Source organism: Hemitrygon akajei, chromosome 16 (assembly GCF_048418815.1).
Source record: "Hemitrygon akajei chromosome 16, sHemAka1.3, whole genome shotgun sequence".
Classification (NCBI taxonomy): Eukaryota; Metazoa; Chordata; class Chondrichthyes; order Myliobatiformes; family Dasyatidae; genus Hemitrygon; species Hemitrygon akajei.
The window spans coordinates 53640678-53659722 of NC_133139.1; the positions used below are offsets into that span (position 1 = coordinate 53640678).

General features: G+C 45.1%; 1 protein-coding gene across 1 annotated transcript in view; it reads right to left on the reverse strand.

The window, feature by feature from the left end:
• The window catches only part of LOC140740053 (very low-density lipoprotein receptor-like), a 102998-nt gene that overhangs the window by 29979 nt on the left and 53974 nt on the right, over positions 1–19045 (reverse strand). Inside the window, exon 8 of the mRNA XM_073068891.1 lies at positions 9422–9563. Within this exon, the coding sequence (XP_072924992.1) occupies positions 9422–9563 (142 nt within the window). The remainder of the gene's footprint in view (positions 1–9421; positions 9564–19045) is intronic.

Below are 19045 nucleotides of genomic sequence, written 5' to 3' on the forward strand. Positions count from 1 at the left end.
TCTTGTAAAGTTTTCTTGGTCTTCCAGATCTCAACTTGACCTCCACCGTTCCTATTAACTGCCATTTCTTAATTACATTACAAACTGAGGAAATGACAACCTGAAAATGCTTTGCTATCTTCTTATAGCCTTCTCCTGCTTTGTGGGCATCATTTATTTTAACTTTCAGAGTGCTTAGGCAGCTGCTTAGAGGAGCCCATGGCTGCTGATTGTTGAGACAAGGTTTGAGGAGTCAAGGTATTTATAAAGCTTTGAAACTTGCATCATCTGGCTTTTTCTAATGATGACTGTGAACAAGCCATTGCCCTAACAAGCTAATTAAGGTCTGAGACCTTGGTAAAAGTTATCTGAGAGCTCAAATCTCTTGGGGTGCCCAAACTTTTGCATGGTGCTCCTTTCCTTTTTTCCCACTCTAAAATTGTACAAAACAAAAATAATACACTCATCTTGCTTAAACTTTATGACTTTTGCAGATCAGTTCATTTTCTACTCAGCTATTCACAGTAACAGAAATTCTGACAAGGGGTGCCCAAACTTTTGCTTGCCACTGTACATCACCATATACAAATCTGAAATTACCTTGCTGGCATACACAATAAATCCAAAAAACACAATAAACGAAAGATTGCAGCCAACAGGATAGGCAACCAATTAGTGTGCAAAAGACAACTATGCAAATACAAAAGAAAAAAAGCAATTAATATTCAGAACACGAGAGGAAGAGTCCTTGAAAACGAGTCCGTAGGTTGTGGGAACAGTTCAGTGATGGGGCAAGTGAAGCTGAGTGAAGTTATCCCCTCTGGTTCAAGAGCCTGATGGTTGAGGGATAATAACTGCTCCTGAACATGGTGGTGTGTGTCCTGAGGCTCCTGTACCTTCTTGATAGTAGAAGTGAAAAGAGCATGGCTTGGGTGGTGAGGGTCCCTGATGATAGATGCTGCTTTCCTGTAACAGTGCTCCATGTAGAGGTACCCAGTGGTGGTGAGGGATTTACCAGTGATGGATTGGGCCATATCCACTACTTTTTGTAATATTTTTCATTCAAGGACATTGGTGTTTCCATTCCAAGTGATGCAGCCACATACTCTCCACCACAGACCTACAGAAGTTTGTCAAAGTTTTAGATGACATGCCGAATCTTCGTAAACTTCTAAAGGAAGTAGAGGTACTGTGTTGCTTTCTTTGTAATGGCATTGAAGCACTTGGCCCAGGACAGATCCTCTGAAATAGTAACACCAAAGAATTAAAAGTTGCTGACCCTCTCCACCTCTGATCCTCTGGCTCATTGACCTCTGGTTTCCTCCTGAAGTCAATAATCAGCTCCTTACTGACATTAAGTGAGAGACTGTTGTGGCACTACTCAGCCAGATACTCCACTTCCCTCTTATACAAAGGATTTGTCAGCTCCTCTGATTCAGTTAACAACAGTGCTGTTGCCATTAAACTCAAGTATGCCATTGGAGCTGTGCCTAGCCTCACAGTCATAAGTATATAGTGAGGGGAGCATTTTTAAGTGGGCTGGAAAATTTCCTCACCCCTCTGCTGCCAGAAGTGCTATGGAAGTCCCGGAGGGAATCCAAAAATTCCCAAGCCTCTAGGATAATGACCTAGTGACAATTACTATCAGCAGTGATGGTGCTCAGACAGGCTGTGCCGGAGGGGATGGTCGGAAGCTCGGAGGTTCGACGGACTCAGAGTCCACTGCAGTTGGGACGCTTTCACTGTATGCTGCGTCTGCAAGGCTGGGTTCGACGAGCTTTCATTGTGTGCTGCGTCTGCAAGGCTGAGTCCGGCACCGTGGAAGTCCATAGCAGGGGTACTCCCTTCTGCCACCAGCGTGGGATGACAAGTCTATCGGGACCCTGAAGACTTGTGGAAACTGTGTGGTGGTTTCTTTCAAACTTACAGTCTTTTAACATATTTGGATTATTTTTACTGTGCCCATGGTCTGTTTTTTTTATCAGTTATGGTATTGTCTGCACTGTTGTAACTATATGTTAACTATAACTATATGTAACTATGGGGTTTTGTGTAGGTCTTGTAGCTTTAGTTTTTGGTTTGTTGGGTGGTAGAGTTGGTCTCCCAACTTGGTGTGTCTGGGTAGTCGTTTTGTCTGGTGGATTTGGAGCTCCTTTCTGGGGAACGTGCTAAGATGGTAGCGCGATATTAATACACAGCAGCCTCTCCGGACTCTGGATTTGGGAATTACCAAATGTTATGTGGATTTTCTGGTGTAGTCTGTTTTGTCATGTGCTTTTGTGCTATCATTCTGGAGGAACGTTGTCTCATTTTTTAACTGCATTGCATTTGTGGTTTCTAAATGACAATACACTGAAACTGAACTGAACTGAAATGAAAGGGAACAGGATTTCAAGTGATACTGGCAAATTATGATGGTTAGATATTTTCTGTTGTTTGGAATAGAACACAACCAGAACATTCCAGGAAAATCAATCATGAGATACCTTGAGAAAATTAGAGAAATGGAGTTGGAAGCTCTTGGAACTCCAGATGTGGTGTTCTGGACATCAGATTGTAATCAATAACCAACAGAAGATACACCAATATCTGGACAATAATTGCAAAGACCAGGGCATACTCCATGTCATGTGAAGAGTTTGAGGGAAAAAAAATCAGTTATTTTCCAGACTCCTCATCCTATTTTTGCTTTTGAATTTGCTTCCATGAGCAGTCCCTTTAAAAAAAAGATACTTGTTGCTAAGTTGAGAATTAACAAATACATGAAACTATTTTGAGAATATCCAATAAAGAATATTTTGATATGAAAATTTGCCAAGAGGTAGAAATTCTGTAGCTCTGAGCAATGGAGAAATGTGATTACTTTTTACACATTTTACCAGTACTGACCTCACACCTTTGAGCCTACTTTGTAAACTCAAAATTACATTAAGACTGTACAGTACATGGTGATTAAGTGTCAAATACAAATTATCTGTGAAAAAAAATTAGAATTTGACAGCTTACAGAGTTGTCTGATAGAAATTATCACTATCTTGTCAGATCATCTTGTTAGAGCAGCTTGTACTGGAACCTACCAGGGAGAAGGCAATTCTGGATCTAGTGTTGTGTAATGAACCGGAATTTGATAAGGGAACACGAGGTAAAGGAGCCATTAGGTGGTAGTAACCATAATATGGTAAGTTTTAATCTACAATTTGAGAGGGAGAAGGGAAAATCGGAAGTGTCAGTATTACAGTTGAACAAAGGGGACTATGGAGCCATGAGGGAGGAACTAGCCAAAGTTGACTGGAAGGATACCCTAGCAGGGATGATAGTGGAACAACAATGGCAGGCATTTCTGGGAATAATACAGAAGGTGCAGGATCAGTTCATTCCAAAGAGGAAGAAAGATTCTAAGGGGAGTAAGGGGCGACCGTGGCTAACAAGGGAAGTCAAGGACAGTTTAAAAATAAAAGAGAAGTATAATATAGCAAAGATGAGCGGGAAGCCAGAGGATTGGGAAACTTTTAAAGAGCAACAGAAGATAACTAAAAAGGCAATACGGGGAGAAAAGATGAGGTACAAAGGTAAGCTAGCCAAGAATATAGAGGAGGATAGTAAAAGCTTCTTTAGGTATGTGAAGAGGAAAAAATTAGTTAAGACCAAAGTTGGGCCCTTGAAGGCAGAAATGGGTGAATTTATTATGGGGAACAAGGAAATGGCAGACAAGTTGAACAGGTGCTTTGGATCTGTCTTCACCAGGGAAGACACAGACAATCTCCCAGATGTAATAGTGGCCAGAGGACCTAGGGTAACGGAGGAACTGAAGGAAATTCACATTAGGCAGAAAATGGTGCTGGGTAGACTGATGGGACTGAAGGCTGATAAATCCCCAGGGCCTGATGGTCTGCATCCCAGGTTACTTAAGGAGGTGGCTCTAGAAATCGTGGACGCATTGGTAATCATTTTCCAATGTTCTATAGATTCAGGATCAGTTCCTGAAGATTGGAGGGTAGCTAATGTTATCCCACTTTTTAAGAAAGGAGGGAGAGAGAAAACAGGGAGTTATAGACCAGTTAGCCTGACATCAGTGATGGGGAAGATGCTGGAGTCAATTATAAAAGATGAAATAGCAGCACATTTGGATAGCAGTAACAGGATCGGTCCCAGTCAGCAAGGATTTACAAAGGGGAAATCATGCTTGACTAATCTTCTGGAATTTTTTGAGGATGTAACTATGAAAATGGACAAGGGAGAGCCAGTGGATGTAGTGTACCTGGACTTTCAGAAAGCCTTTGATAAGGTCCCACATAGGAGATTAGTGGGCAAAATTAGAGCACATGGTATTGGGGGTAGGGTACTAACATGGATAGAAAATTGGTTGGCAGACAGGAAACAAAGAGTAGGGATTAACGGGTCCTTTTCAGAATGGCAGGCAGTGATGAGTGGGGTACCGCAAGGCTTGGTACTGGGACCACAGCTATTTACAATGTACATTAATGATTTAGATGAAGGGATTAAAAGTAACATTAGCAAATTTGCAGATGACACAAAGCTGGGTGGCAGTGTGAAATATGAGGAGGATGTTAAGAGAATGCAGGGTGACTTGGACAGGTTGGGTGAGTGGGCAGATGCAGTTTAATGTGGATAAATGTGAGGTTATCCACTTTGGTGGCAAGAACAGGAAGGCAGATTACTATCTGAATGGTGTCAAGTTAGGAAAAGGGGAAGTACTACGAAACATTGGTGTTCTTGTACAACAGTCACTGAAAGTAAGCATGCAGTGAAGCTAATGGCATGTTGGCCTTCATAACAAGGGGAGTTGAGTATAGGAGCAAAGAGGTCTTTCTGCAGTTGTACAGGGCCCTGGTGAGACCACACCTAGAGTATTGTGTTCAGTTTTGGTCTCCAAATTTGAGGAAGGACATTCTTGCTATTGAGGGAGTGCAGCATAGGTTCACGAGGTTAATTCCCGGGATGGCGGGACTGTCATATGGTGAAAGATTGGAGTGACTGGGCTTGTATACACTGGAATTTAGAAGGATGAGAGGGGATCTGATTGAAACATATAAGATTATTAAGGGATTGGGCATGCTAGAGGCAGGAAACATGTTCCCGATGTTGGGGGAGTCCAGAACCAGAAGCCACAGTTTAAGAATAAGGGGTAGGCCATTTAGAACGGAGTTGAGGAAAAGCTTTTTCACCCAGAGAGTTGTGGATCTACGGAATGCTCTGCCTCAGAAGGCCAATTCAATGGATGCTTTCAAGAAAGAGTTAGATAGAGCTCTTAAAGATAACGGAGTCAAGGGATATGGGGAGAAGGTAGGAACGGGGTACTGATTGTGGGTGATTAGCCATGATCACATTGAATGGCGGTGCTGGCTCGAAGGGCCTAATGGCCTACTCCTGCACCTATTGTCTATTATCATTGGAGAAAGAGATCCAATATGCCTGCTTTAATACTAACGAGCAAACATACAACCCTGGTCTATATTGATAAGTCCAAATAAAGTGGGCAATGTCAACTTTGGAAATTAATCACACAATTCATCAAAGACCCAGTTAGTTTTCTGTAAAGATTCTGGATTTTGTTTCACAACAGTTTGCATCTTGCATCTTACTTTTAGATCAGTTGTCAGGGTATTTCATGCTGACTAAAATTACATCCTAAGTGGGAAAAGAAAAGTGTTGTAGTAAACTATGATGCCATGTTCAAATAAGTTTTTAAAAAAAGTTTACAGATGGATCTGCGTAGTAGAAAAAAATCTAGATACAATTTAGGCTAGGATATATCTGAAAGGGTAGATTAACACAAAACAGTTTAGGCTAGGATATATCTGAAAGGGCAGATTAATGCATGATACAATTTAAACTAGGACAGATCTAAAGGATAGATTAACACAATACAATTTAAGCTAGGTTATATCTGAAAGAGTAGATTAATGCATGATACAATTTAGGCTAGGATATACAGGTCCACAATCCCTTATCCAAAATTCTTAAATCCGAGAAGTTCCGAAAACCAAAGTTTTTTTGTGGAGTGTGGAGTGCGTCATAATAAGGCTTGTTTGGCGCACCAACAGCTGTCGTTACTCAGGTGTGACTTGGCAGCACTAGCAGAGGCCGCCAGACGTCAGTTCTGATTCAGCGCTTGTACTGGTTACACGTGCATCTGCTGTTCGCTAATATTTTGTGTTCACTGTTGACTTAGTGTTTAATTTCACTGTGAAAATTTCAAAAAGTGCTGCAGATACCCCTATGGGTAGCAATGAAAAAAAAAGGAAGCATCTATCATTATCAATAACGCAGAAAGTGGAGTTATTGCAGAAGCTTGATTGTGGTGTGACTGTACGGTATCTTACTGAAGAATATGCTGTCGGAACTACCACTATATATAATTTAAAGAAACAGAAAGACAAGTTACTGAAGTTTTACAGTGACAGTGATGACTAATGAAAAATAAGAAAACACTGCATAGGGCAAAAATTGAAGATCTTGATCGTGTGTTGATTGAGTGGATTAGACAACGAAGAAGTGAATGTATGACACTGAATGGCATGTTGATCATGAAACAAGCTAGAATATTACCATGAAGAACTAAACATTGAAGATGAGTGTCAATATTCAGAGTGTTGGCTGCCAAAATTTAAGAAGCGTCATGGTGTAAAATATCTGAAAATCTGTGGTGAAAAAGCTTCTGCTGATCATGAAGCAGCTGAAAATTACATTGACAAATTTGTCAAGATAATATCTGATGAAAACCTTAGCCCTGAACAATTTTACAATGCTGATGGAACAGCTTTGTACTGGCACTACATTCCTAGAAAAACATTAACAACGGCTGATGAGAGAGCACCAACAGGTTTTAAAGATGCTAAGGACAGGTTAACTATTCTTGGGTGCACTAATGCAGCAGGCACACACACACACAAAGTGCAGTTAGCAGTGACTGGAAAAAGCCAACATCCGAGATGTCTGAAAGGTGTACGCAATTTGCCTGTGCATTATTACGCAAACAAAGCATGGGTAACCCGAGAAATGTTTTCTGACTGTTTCAATAACCACTTTGTACCAGCAGCATGAGCTCATTGCAGGCAAGCTGGACTGGAAGAAAACAAATTTTAAAGTATAAAGACTATTTTTTGAATTGTATGCTTTCTGCAGTCAACAGAGGAGTAGGAATCCAAGTCTTCCTGAAAGAGTTCAATGTTAAGGATGCCATTTACGCAATTGCTAATGCTTGGAATTATGTTGATAAATTAACAATAACAAATGTTTGGCACAGACTCTGGCCTACAACAATGTTTGGTGTAAATGAACCTACAGATCAAGACTTAAGGATTTTGTTTCACTAATGAGAAGATGATGATATTAAACCTCGTAACTTATGCTACAAAGTTATCGAACAAAAGTGTAAATAAGTTAGAGGAAGCTGACATCGAAGAAATGCTGAACACTGACAATGATGCACCTGTTGTGTATTCCTTGAGTGATGGGAAAATTGCTGAAATGGTGTTAAATACAGATGAAGATAGTAGTGATGATGATGACATAGTGAACACAGATGAAAAATTCCCCACAGATGATATACGTATTTAGCTTAGTTTGACCCTGTATATATCCTAGAGTATTTACGTTCTACATTTACTCCAATAAGTCATTTACCATGTGTTTGATTCGGTTCGTTTGAATCTGTATATTTTTATGTTTTATTGAATGTTTTTGTTGGAAATAAAATGTACTAGTGTATTTATGGTCTATAATTATCTCACTATTTCATTTATCAGTATATTACTGTATAAATAAACTGTAATAGTATTTGTAAAAGAGCGTGGATCGGGAAAACCCGGAAGTTCTCTCTACAGCACTCGTTATTTGAGCATGTACAGACTATTTTCTTGTAATTATTCCCTAAACAATACAGTATAACAACTATTTACATAGCACTTACATTGTATTAGGTATTATAAGTAATCTAGAGATGATTAAAAGTATACGGGAGGATGTGCGTAGGTCCGGAGCTCCCCTGGGTCCTAAAGTCCACCCGCACTGAGACAGGTTAATTATCAATATAATTATCAATTTTCTGAAATCTGAAAAATTCTGAATTCCGAAATGCAACTGGTCCCAAGGATTTTGGATAAGGGATTGTGGATCCGTACCTGAAAGTAGACTAACACATGAAACAATTTAGGCTAGGATATATCTGAAAGGGTAGATAAATACACACTCCAGTATTTTCAGTTAATCGGCTCTGGGATTCAATATTTGCCATAAAGGTGAGAGAAGTCGGCGCTGGGCAGTAAACATACTTGCATCCCACAGAAAAAACAGCGAGGAAAACTCCAAAATCAGGAAATAACACATTCATATTGGGGTGCAACAGCCACGGAGATACATATATATTTATCTATATATAATATATATATATATATATATATATATATATATATACACTGTGTACTGTTACACCTGTGCCCCCTCCTTTTTGAGAATCGCAAGATCGCTATTAAGTCAGGTCAGGAGACCCAGGAAATGAGAGAGAGACGTTTGGAATGTCCTGGCCCTCAGCGATACAAAGCCACGGAAAACGGCCATTGTTTCTTGGAGACGGAATTGTATATTGAGTACTGTACTTCATGGAAGCCCTCAGGGAATGATCAGAGGGGGTTGGTTGAGGGATTGCATCATCCCGACCTGATTGACATCCGAGACCCTGTGAGTCAGGATAAAAGAGGGTCTGGGGAACAGCCCCTTTAGACGCACCAGAAGAAACGCTAGAAATCCTGTAACAGCGTAATAGCGAAAGCTGGTAGAAAGCCCACGTGCGTCCTTTTCCATTTGCCTCGGAATTGGTGGGCCTTACCACGGAAGAACGGCTTTAGCTAAAACAAAGGAGAAATCAGCCCCAACGACTCTCGAAGGATTGACATCATAAAAAGAATGGGCAAGTTTTAAACTCTCTCTCTTGACTCCAACCAAAGGCTGCAGCCTGCAGCTTGAATGAACTTGAGTGACTTTTATATTTCCATCGGACAATACATTATCCCCTAGACAACAATAGTTATTTCTTATTGATTACTATTATACCCGCGCTTTTAGATTTATTATTGACGACGTATATTATCTGTATGGTTGCATTGATATTATTTTTGTGTATTTTTATCAATAAATACTGTTAAAAATAGTACCATCAGACTTCAACGGACCTCCCTATCTTTGCTGGTAAGTGACCCAGTTACGGGGTACATAACAGTACACACACATTTTTATATATATACACACACACACACACACACACACACACACACACACACACACACACACACACACACACACACACACACACACACACACACACATATATATACATATTACAGTATATTTTACAAAAGCAGACCATTTTACTTTGTATGCCACAGCAGGAGAAAAACTGGAGCAGTAAGTGGTGATCTCATACCAGTCGGCTGCATCAGTTTGTGAAACATGACTAAGCCCCGTGGCTCTGTGAGATTTTGTGCCAGCATTGTCACATTAGCTCCCGTAAACTTCTCAGCACTGTACAGAGTCCTGCTTTCCTCATCAGACCAGTAGATACAGTTCTGAAAAAGAAGCTCCCGTCATGTTAGAAGTAATTCATTTTATTTACAGTATTTAAAATTAGTTAGGAACATCAATTGTAATTTTTAGCTCTACTCATCTACCACATAAATAATTCATAAAAAATAAACCCTGTGGCGGGCTGCTACGCGCAGCGCTGAAATTACGACACGGAGTCGATAAACTGCAGCCACAGAATCTCTTTATTTCAAAAACACTGTCTTGCTTTAAAGCCTGTCTCCCCCACTCGATACTTCGAGAGGCAAGTAACTGAAACTCCTTGAGGCTATCTACCTTTGTCTCTGGCTCTGGCTAATTGTCCGCCGGTTCGAGTGTGCTAGTAATTGGGTCGCCACATAACCCCCCCCCCAGAACCGGCGGTACACCCCCCAATGTCCACAGTCTGGGCCGGGCCCTGTTTGGGAGGTCGGCCTCTGCACCGCGGTGCCGGAAACTCGACCGGTTGCGCCAAGTCCACATGGGCCGGTTTGAGTCGGTCCACCGTGAAAACCTCCTCTCTCCCCCCAACGTCCAGCACGAACGTGGACCCGTTGTTCCTGAGCACCGTAAATGGCCCCTCGTAGGGCCGTTGCAGCGGTGGCCGATGCCCGCCCGCCCCGGCGTACAAACACAAACTTACAGTTCTGCAGGTCTTTGGGTACGCAGGTCGGGTGCTCCCCATGCTGCGAAGTGGGTATGGGGGCCAGGGCACCGAGTCTCTCGCGTAGTCTGCCCAGGACCGCCGCGGGTTCTTCCTCTCGCCCCCTTGGGGCTGGTATGAACTCCCCGGGAACAACCAGGGGCGCGCCGTACACCAACTCGGCCGACGAAGCATGCAGATCGTCTTTGGGCGCCGTGCGGACGCCGAGTAGGACCCAGGGAAGCTCGTCCGCCCAGTTAGCTCCTCGCAGGCGCGTCATGAGAGCCGACTTCAGGTGGCGGTGGAAACGCTCCACCAGTCCGTTCGACTGCGGGTGGTAGGCAGTGGTGTGGTGCAGCTGAGTCCCTAACAGGTTGGCCATCGCTGACCAGAGGCTGGAGGTGAACTGGGCGCCTCTGTCGGAGGTAATGTGGGCCGGAACACCAAAGCGGGAAACCCAGGTGGTGATCAGCGCCCGGGCGCAAGATTCGGAAGTGGTGTCGGTGAGTGGGACCGCCTCTGGCCATCTGGTGAACCGGTCCACGATAGTGAGGAGGTGCCGCGCCCCGCGCGACACTGGCAGGGGGCCCACGATATCCACATGAATGTGGTCGAAACGCCGGTGGGTGGGGTGGAACTGCTGCGGCAGGGCCTTGGTGTGTCGCTGCACCTTGGCCATCTGGTAGTGCAGGCACGTTCTGGCCCAGTCACGGACCTGCTTGCGGAGTCTGTGCCAAACAAACCTGCTGGAGACCATCCGGACGGTAGTGCGGATGGAGGGGTGGGCCAAGTTATGAATGGAGTCGAACACACATCGTCGCCAAGGTGCCGGGACGACGGGACGGGGCTGGCCGGTGGCGACGTCACAGAGTAGGGTACTCTCACCTGGGCCTACGGGGAGGTCCTGGAGCTGCAAACCGGAGACTGCGGTCCTGTAACTCGGGATCTCCTCATCTGCCAACTGTGCCTCAGCCAGCGCCTCAAAGTCTACCCCTTGGGAAAGGGCATGAATGTTAGGGCGAGACAGCGCATCCGCCACGACATTGTCCTTACCCGAGGACATACCCATTGTCATGTATTCAGAGATGTAGGACAGATGGCGCTGCTGGCGGGACGACCAGGGATCGGACACCTTTGTGAATGTAAAGGTAAGCGGTTTGTGGTCCATGAACGCGGTGAATGGCCTACCTTCTAAGAAGTACCTGAAATGCCGGATTGCCAGGTATAGCGCCAACAGCTCCCGGTCGAAAGCACTGTATTTGAGCTCGGGTGGCCGCAGGTGTTTGCTGAAAAACGCCAGGGGTTGCCAGCGGCCCGCGATGAGCTGCTCCAGTACCCCACCGACTGCCGTGTTAGATGCGTCCACCGTGAGGGCGGTAGGGACGTCCATTCTGGGGTGCACTAGCATCCTGGCGTTCGCCAAGGCATCCTTCGTTTGAATGAAAGCGGCGGCGGACACCTCGTCCCAGGTAATGTCCTTGCCCGGACCGGACAGCAAAGCGAACAGCATGATCCGGGCAGCTGAAGGGAGGAAGCGGTGGTAGAAATTGACCATACCTACGAATTCCTGGAGGCCTTTGACCGTGGTGGGTCGGGGGAAATGGCGGACCGCATCTACCTTAGCGGGCAGAGGGGTTGCCCCGTCTGTGGTAATCCTGTGGCCCAGGAAGTCGATGGTGTCGAGCCCGAACTGGCATTTGGCCAGGTTGACCGTTAGACCGTAGTCACTCAGCCGGGCAAAGAGCTGTCGGAGGTGGGACAGATGCTCCTGACGACTGCTGCTGGCTATGAGGATGTCGTCCAAATAGATGAATGCGAAGTCCAGGTCGCGTCCCACCGCGTCCATCAACCGCTGGAACGTCTGTGCGGCATTCTTCAGGCCGAACGGCATGCGGAGGAACTCGAAAAGTCCGAACGGGGTGATGAGAGCCGTTTTGGGGACGTCGTCAGGATGCATCGGGATTTGATGGTATCCGCGGATTAGGTCTACCTTGGAGAAGATCCGCGCGCCGTGTAGGTTTGCTGCAAAGTCCTGAATGTGCGGCACCGGGTAGCGGTCCGGTGTTGTAGCCTCGTTCAGGCTGCGGTAGTCGCCGCACGGTCTCCAGCCCCCTGTCGCCTTGGGCACCATGTGCAGGGGAGAGGCCCATGGGCTGTCGGACCGCCGAATGATCCCCAATTCCTCCATTCGCTTGAACTCCTCCTTCGCCAGTCGGAGCTCGTCCGGGGGAAGCCGCCGAGCGCGGGCATGGAGGGGTGGTCCCTGGGTCAGGATGTGGTGCTGTACACCGTGTCGGGGCATGGCTGCCGTGAACTGCGGTGCCAGAACCGATGGGAAATCCGCCAGGACCCTGGTGAAGTCGTTGTCGGACAGCGTGATGGAGCCGAGGTGAGGGGCTGGCAACTGGGCTGCACCCAGGGGGAATGTCTGAAAGGTCTCGGCGTGAACCAGTCTCTTCCTGGGCAGGTCGACCAGTAGGCTGTGAGCCCGCAAGAAATCCGCACCCAGAAGCGGTTGGGCTACGGCGGCCAGTGTGAAGTCCCACGTGAACTGGCTGGAGTCGAACCGTAGCTGCACCGGACGGGTGCCATAAGTCCTTATTGTGCTGCCGTTCGCAGTAGTGGGGGGACTGTAGGGGGGTAGGGTGATGACACTATGACAGTAGGGGGACCCGGCGCCCTGCTGCGGGTGTCGTAACTCGTCGGAGGTAAGACGCTGATCTCGGCACCAGTGTCGACCAAAAACCGGCGTCCCGACTGTTTGTCCCAGACATACAGGAGGCTATCCCGATGGCCAGCCGCCGTAGCCATCAGCGGCGGCTGGCCCTGGCGTTTCCCGGGAACTGGCAGGGCGGGCGGCAACGGCGGGCTTCTGCGCCCCACCGCTGGTGGTAGAAACACCAGTGCTCGTTGGGCTCCACACCCCGGCCTCTGGGTTTAGCGGGCTCTGCAGCCGGGCCTGGACTGGTTTGCTGCTGAGAGCGTGGCCGGGTGATCTGTGCGACGGACGCCCCACTCGCCTTCTTGGCGTTCCACAGCAAGTCCGCCCGGGCCGCCACCTTCCGGGGGTCGCTGAAATCTGCGTCGGACAGCAGCAGGCGTATGTCCTCGGGCAGCTGCTCCAGGAAAGCCTGCTCAAACATGAGGCAGGGTGTGTGTCCGTCGGCCAGAGACAACATGTCATTCATTAAAGCTGATGGAGGCCTGTCTCCCAAGCCATCTAGGTGCAGTAAACGGGCAGCTCGCTCGCGGCGGGAGAGCCCGAAAGTCCATATGATAAGGGCTTTGAATGACGTGTACTTGCTGTCCGCCGGGGGAGACTGTACGAACTCCGCGACCTGGGCCGCTGTGTCCTGGTCGAGGGAGCTCACCACGTAGTAGTAACGGGTGTCCTCTGAGGTTATTTGCCGAACATGGAATTGGGCTTCTGCTTGCTGAAACCATAGGCGAGGTTGTAGCGTCCAGAAGCTTGGCAGCTTCAAGGAAACCGCGTTAACAAATGCAGCGTCTGCCATCTCCGGTCCAAAAAAACGTTTGGACCGTCGGGGTCACCAATGTGGCGGGCTGCTACGCGCAGCGCTGAAATTACGACACGGAGTCGATAAACTGCAGCCACAGAATCTCTTTATTTCAAAAACACTGTCTTGCTTTAAAGCCTGTCTCCCCCACTCGATACTTCGAGAGGCAAGTAACTGAAACTCCTTGAGGCTATCTACCTTTGTCTCTGGCTCTGGCTAATTGTCCGCCGGTTCGAGTGTGCTAGTAATTGGGTCGCCACAACCCCATTGAAAATTCTGGTGTCCCATTTGACCCTAGCCCAAGCTAAATCTTCTGGTTCTACAAATGACAAAAAAGTCAAACTACATTGTTGGGCTGAAGAAATACAACCACCTGTATCAGTTACATCTCTATTCCTGAATTTAAAGCAAGTGCACGTTCTAAGGAATTCCAAGAACCTTACAAGGTTACATTGCTAAAACAAATCTGTCCATCAAGTGTTTTTATTTTCTTTATTGCCAATAACCTTCAAAATGTGAGACTTCTTAACCAGAGGGCATAGGCTTACAATAAAGAGTAAGAGGTTTAAAGGGGGCACTGGAAAAACTATTTCTTTTATATACGCAGAGATAAGACCATAAGACATAGATGCAGAACTAGGCCAGTGATCAAATTAGATCAAACTCAGTCTGCTTTACAGTTTCATCATGGCTGATTTCCCTCTCAGCCCCAATTTCCCACCTTCTCCCTGCAAAATTTCATGCTTTGACTAGTCAAGGACCTATCAACCTCCACCTTAAATACACACAATGGCCTGGCCTCCACAGCCATCTGCAGCAATGAATTCCAGATTCACCTCCCACTGGCTAAAGAAATTCCTCCTCACCTCTGTTCTAAATGGATGTTCCTCTATTCTGCAGCTATGCCCTCAGATCCTAGACGGCCTCACTATAGAAAACATCCTCTCCACATCCACTCTATCTAAGCCTTTCAACATTCACGAAATTTCAATGAGATGCCCCTCATTATTCTAAATTCCAGTGAGTATAGGTCCAGAGTCATCACTCTTCATATGATAACCCTTTCATTCCCAGCATCATTCTCATTTACCTCCTCTAAACCCTCTGCAATGACAGCACATCCTTTCTTAGATAAGGGGCACAAAACTGCTCACAATATACCAAGCGAGACCTCACAAGTGCCTTATAAAGCCTCAGCATTACATCCTTGCTTTTTCAGTCTCATCTCCCGAAATGAATGCTAACCTTGCATTTGCCTTCCTCACCACCAACTGAACCTGCAAGTTAGCCTTTAGGAAATCCTTCCTACACAAGGACTCTCAAGACTCTATACACCTCAGATTTTTGAATTTTCTCCGTTTAGAAATTAGTCTAGGCTTTTATTCCTTCTACCAAAGTGTATGCCAGTGCACTTCTCTAGAATGTATTCCATCTGCCACTTTTGCCCATTCTCCTACTCTAAGTCCTTCTGCAGCCTCCCTACTTCCTCAACACTAACTGCCCATCCACCTATCTTTATATTGTCCGCAAACTTGGCAACAAAGTTTACTATCAATTTCATCATCCAAATCATTACCATATAATGTAAAAAGAAGTGTTTCCAATACAGACCCCTGCAGAATACCACTAGTCACTGGCAACCAACCAGAAAAGGCTCCCTTATTCCCCAATCCTCTACTTATACTAGTATCTTTCATATAATACCACAGGCTCTTGTGGGCAACCTCATGCAGGGCATCTTGTCAAAGGCCAACTGAAAATCCAAGTACACAACATCCACTGATTCTTTGTCTATCCTGCTTGTTATTTCCTCAAAGAATTTCAACAGGTTTGTCAGACAAGATTTTCCCTCAAGGAAACCATGCTGCCTTTGGCCCATTTTATCATGTACCTTCAAGAACCGTGAAACCTCATCCTTAACAATCGATTCCCACATCTTCTTAACTACTGAGGTCAAGCTAACGAGCCTACAATTTGCTTTCTTTTGCCTCCCTCTGTTCCTGAAGAGTGGAGTGACATTTGCAATTTTCTAATCCCCAAGAACCAAGCCAGAATCTTGTGATTCTTGAAAGATCATTACTAATGCCTCCACAATCTCTTCAACTACCTCTTTCAGAACTCTGGGGTGTAGTCCATCTGGTCCAGGTGACTTATCTACCTTCAGTTCTTTTTGCTCCCCAAACACCTTCTTCCTAATAATAGCATCTGCACTCACATCTGCCACTGACACACTGAAACTTCTGGCATACTGCCAGTGTGTTCCACAGTGATAACTGATGCAAAATACTTATTCAGTACATCCGCTATTTCTTTGTGCCCCATTACTACCTCTCCAGCGTCATTTTCTAGTGGTCCAATATCTACTCTCGCTTTTCTTTTACTTTAACTGAAAAACCTTCTGGTATCCTCTGATATTATTGACTAGCTTAACTTCATATTTCGTCTTTTCCTTCCTTTATGGCTTTTTTTAGTTGTCTTCTGTTGTTTTTAAAAGCTTCCAAATCCTGTAATGTTCCACTAATTTTTGCTCTATTATACACTCTCCTCTTTGTTTTCATGGAGTCTTTGACTTCCCTTGTCACCCACAATTGCATCATCCCGCCTTTAGACTGCTATTTCTACTTTGGGATGTTTCCATCCTGCATCTTCCAAATTACTCCCAGAAACTACAGCCACTGCTGTTCTGCTGTCATCACTGCTAGTGACCCCCTCCAGTCAACTTTGGCCGGCTCCTCTTTCATGTTTCTATAACTCCCTTTATTCCACTGTAATACTGTAACATCTGATTTTATAAGACCATAAGATATAGAAGTAGGCCATTCAGCCCATCTAGTCTGCTCTGTGATTCAATCATGGGCTGATCCAATTCTTCCAGTCATCCCCACTCCCCCTTTGATGCCCTGGCTAATCAAGAACCTATTTATCTCTGCCTTAAATGCACCCAATGACTTGGCCTCCACAGCCTCTCGTGGTAACAAATTCCACAGACTTACCACCCTCTGTTCTAAATGGACGTCCTTCAATCCTGAAGTCATGCCCACTTGCCCTGGAATCTCCTACCATGGGAAATAACTTTGCCATATCTAATCTGTTCAGGCCTTTTAACCTTCAGAATGTTTCTACAAGATCCCCCCTCATTCTCCTGAACTCCAAGGAATATAGCCCAAGAGCTGCCAGATGGTCCTCATACAGTAATCCTTTCAGTCCTGGAATTATTTTTGTGAATTTTCTCTGAACCCTCTCCAACATCAGCATATCCTTTCTAAAATAAGGAGCCTAAAACACCACACAATACTCCAAGTGTGGTCTCACAAGTGCCTGATAGAGCCTCAACATCACATCCCTACTCTTATACTCTATAACCATATAACCATATAACAATCACAGCACGGAAACAGGCCATTCCGGCCCTCCTAGTCCATGCCGAACTCTTAATCTCACCTAGTCCCACCTACCCGCACTCAGCCCATAACCCTCCACTCCTTTCCTGTCCATATACCTATCCAATTTTACCTTAAATGACACAACTGAACTGGCCTCTACTACTTCTACAGGAAGCTCATTCCACACAGCTATCACTCTCTGAGTAAAGAAATACCCCCTCGTGTTTCCCTTAAACTTTTGCCCCCTAACTCTCAAATCATGTCCTCTCGTTTGAATCTCCCCTACTCTCAATGGAAACAGCCTATTCACATCAACTCTATCTATCCCTCTCAAAATTTTAAATACCTTGATCAAATCCCCCCTCAACCTTCTACGCTCCAATGAATAGAGACCTAACTTGTTCAACCTTTCTCTGTAACTTAAGTGCTGAAACCCAGGTAACATCCTAGTAAATCGTCTCTGCACTCTCTCTAATTTATTGATATCTTTCCTATAATTCGGTGACCAGAACTGTACACAATATTCCAAATTTGGCCTTACCAATGCCTTGTACAATTTTAACATTACATCCCAACTTCTGTACTCAATGCTCTGATTTATAAAGGCCAGCGTTCCAAAAGCCTTCTTCACCACCCTAACTACATGAGACTCCACCTTCAGGGAACTATGCACTGTTATTCCTAGATCTCTCTGTTCCACTGCATTCCTCAATGCCCTACCATTTACCCTGTATGTTCTATTTGGATTATTCCTGCCAAAATGTAGAACCTCACACTTCTCAGCATTAAACTCCATCTGCCAACGTTCAGCCCATTCTTCTAACCGGCATAAATCTCCCTGCAAGCTTTGAAAACCCACCTCATTATCCACAACACCTCCTACCTTAGTATCATCGGCATACTTACTAATCCAATTTACCACCCCATCATCCAGATCATTTATGTATATTACAAACAACATTGGGCCCAAAACAGATCCCTGAGGCAACCCCCTAGTCACCGGCCTCCATCCCGATAAACAATTATCCACCACTACTCTCTGGCATCTCCCATCTAGCCACTGTTGAATCCATTTTATTACTCCAGCATTAATACCTAACGACTGAACCTTCTTAACTAACCTTCCATGTGGAACTTTGTCAAAGGCCTTGCTGAAGTCCATATAGACTACATCCACTGCCTTACCCTCATCAACATTCCTCGTAACTTCTTCAAAAAATTCAATAAGGTTTGTCAAACATGACCTTCCACGCACAAATCCATGCTGGCTACTCCTAATCAGATCCTGTCTATCCAGATAATTATAAATACTATCTCTAAGAATACTTTCCATTAATTTACCTACCACTGATGTCAAACTGACAGGTTTATAATTGCCAGGCTTACTTCTAGAACCCTTTTTAAACAATGGAACCACATGAGCAATACACCAATCCTCTGGCACAATCCCCATTTCTAATGACATCTGAAAGATCTCCGTCAGAGCTCCTGCTATCTCTACACAAACTTCCCTCAAGGTCCTGGGGAATATCCTGTCAGGACCCGGAGATTTATCCACTTTTAAATTTCTTAAAAGCGCCAGTACTTCCACCTCTTTAATTGTCATAGGTTCCATAACTTCCTTACTTGTTTCACACACCTTACACAATTCAATATCCTTCTCCTTAGTGAATACCGAAGAGAAGAAATCGTTCAAAATCTCTCCCATCTCCCTCGGCTCCACACATAGCTGACCACCCTGATTCTCTAAGGGACCAATTTTATCCCTCGCTATCCTCTTGCTTTTAATATAACTGTAGAAACCTTTCGGATTTACTTCCACCTTATTTGCCAAACCAAACTTGTATCTTCTTTTAGCTTTTCTAATCTCTTTCTTAAGATTCCTTTTACATTCTTTATATTCCTCGAGCAATTCCTTTACTCCATGCTGCCTATATCTATTG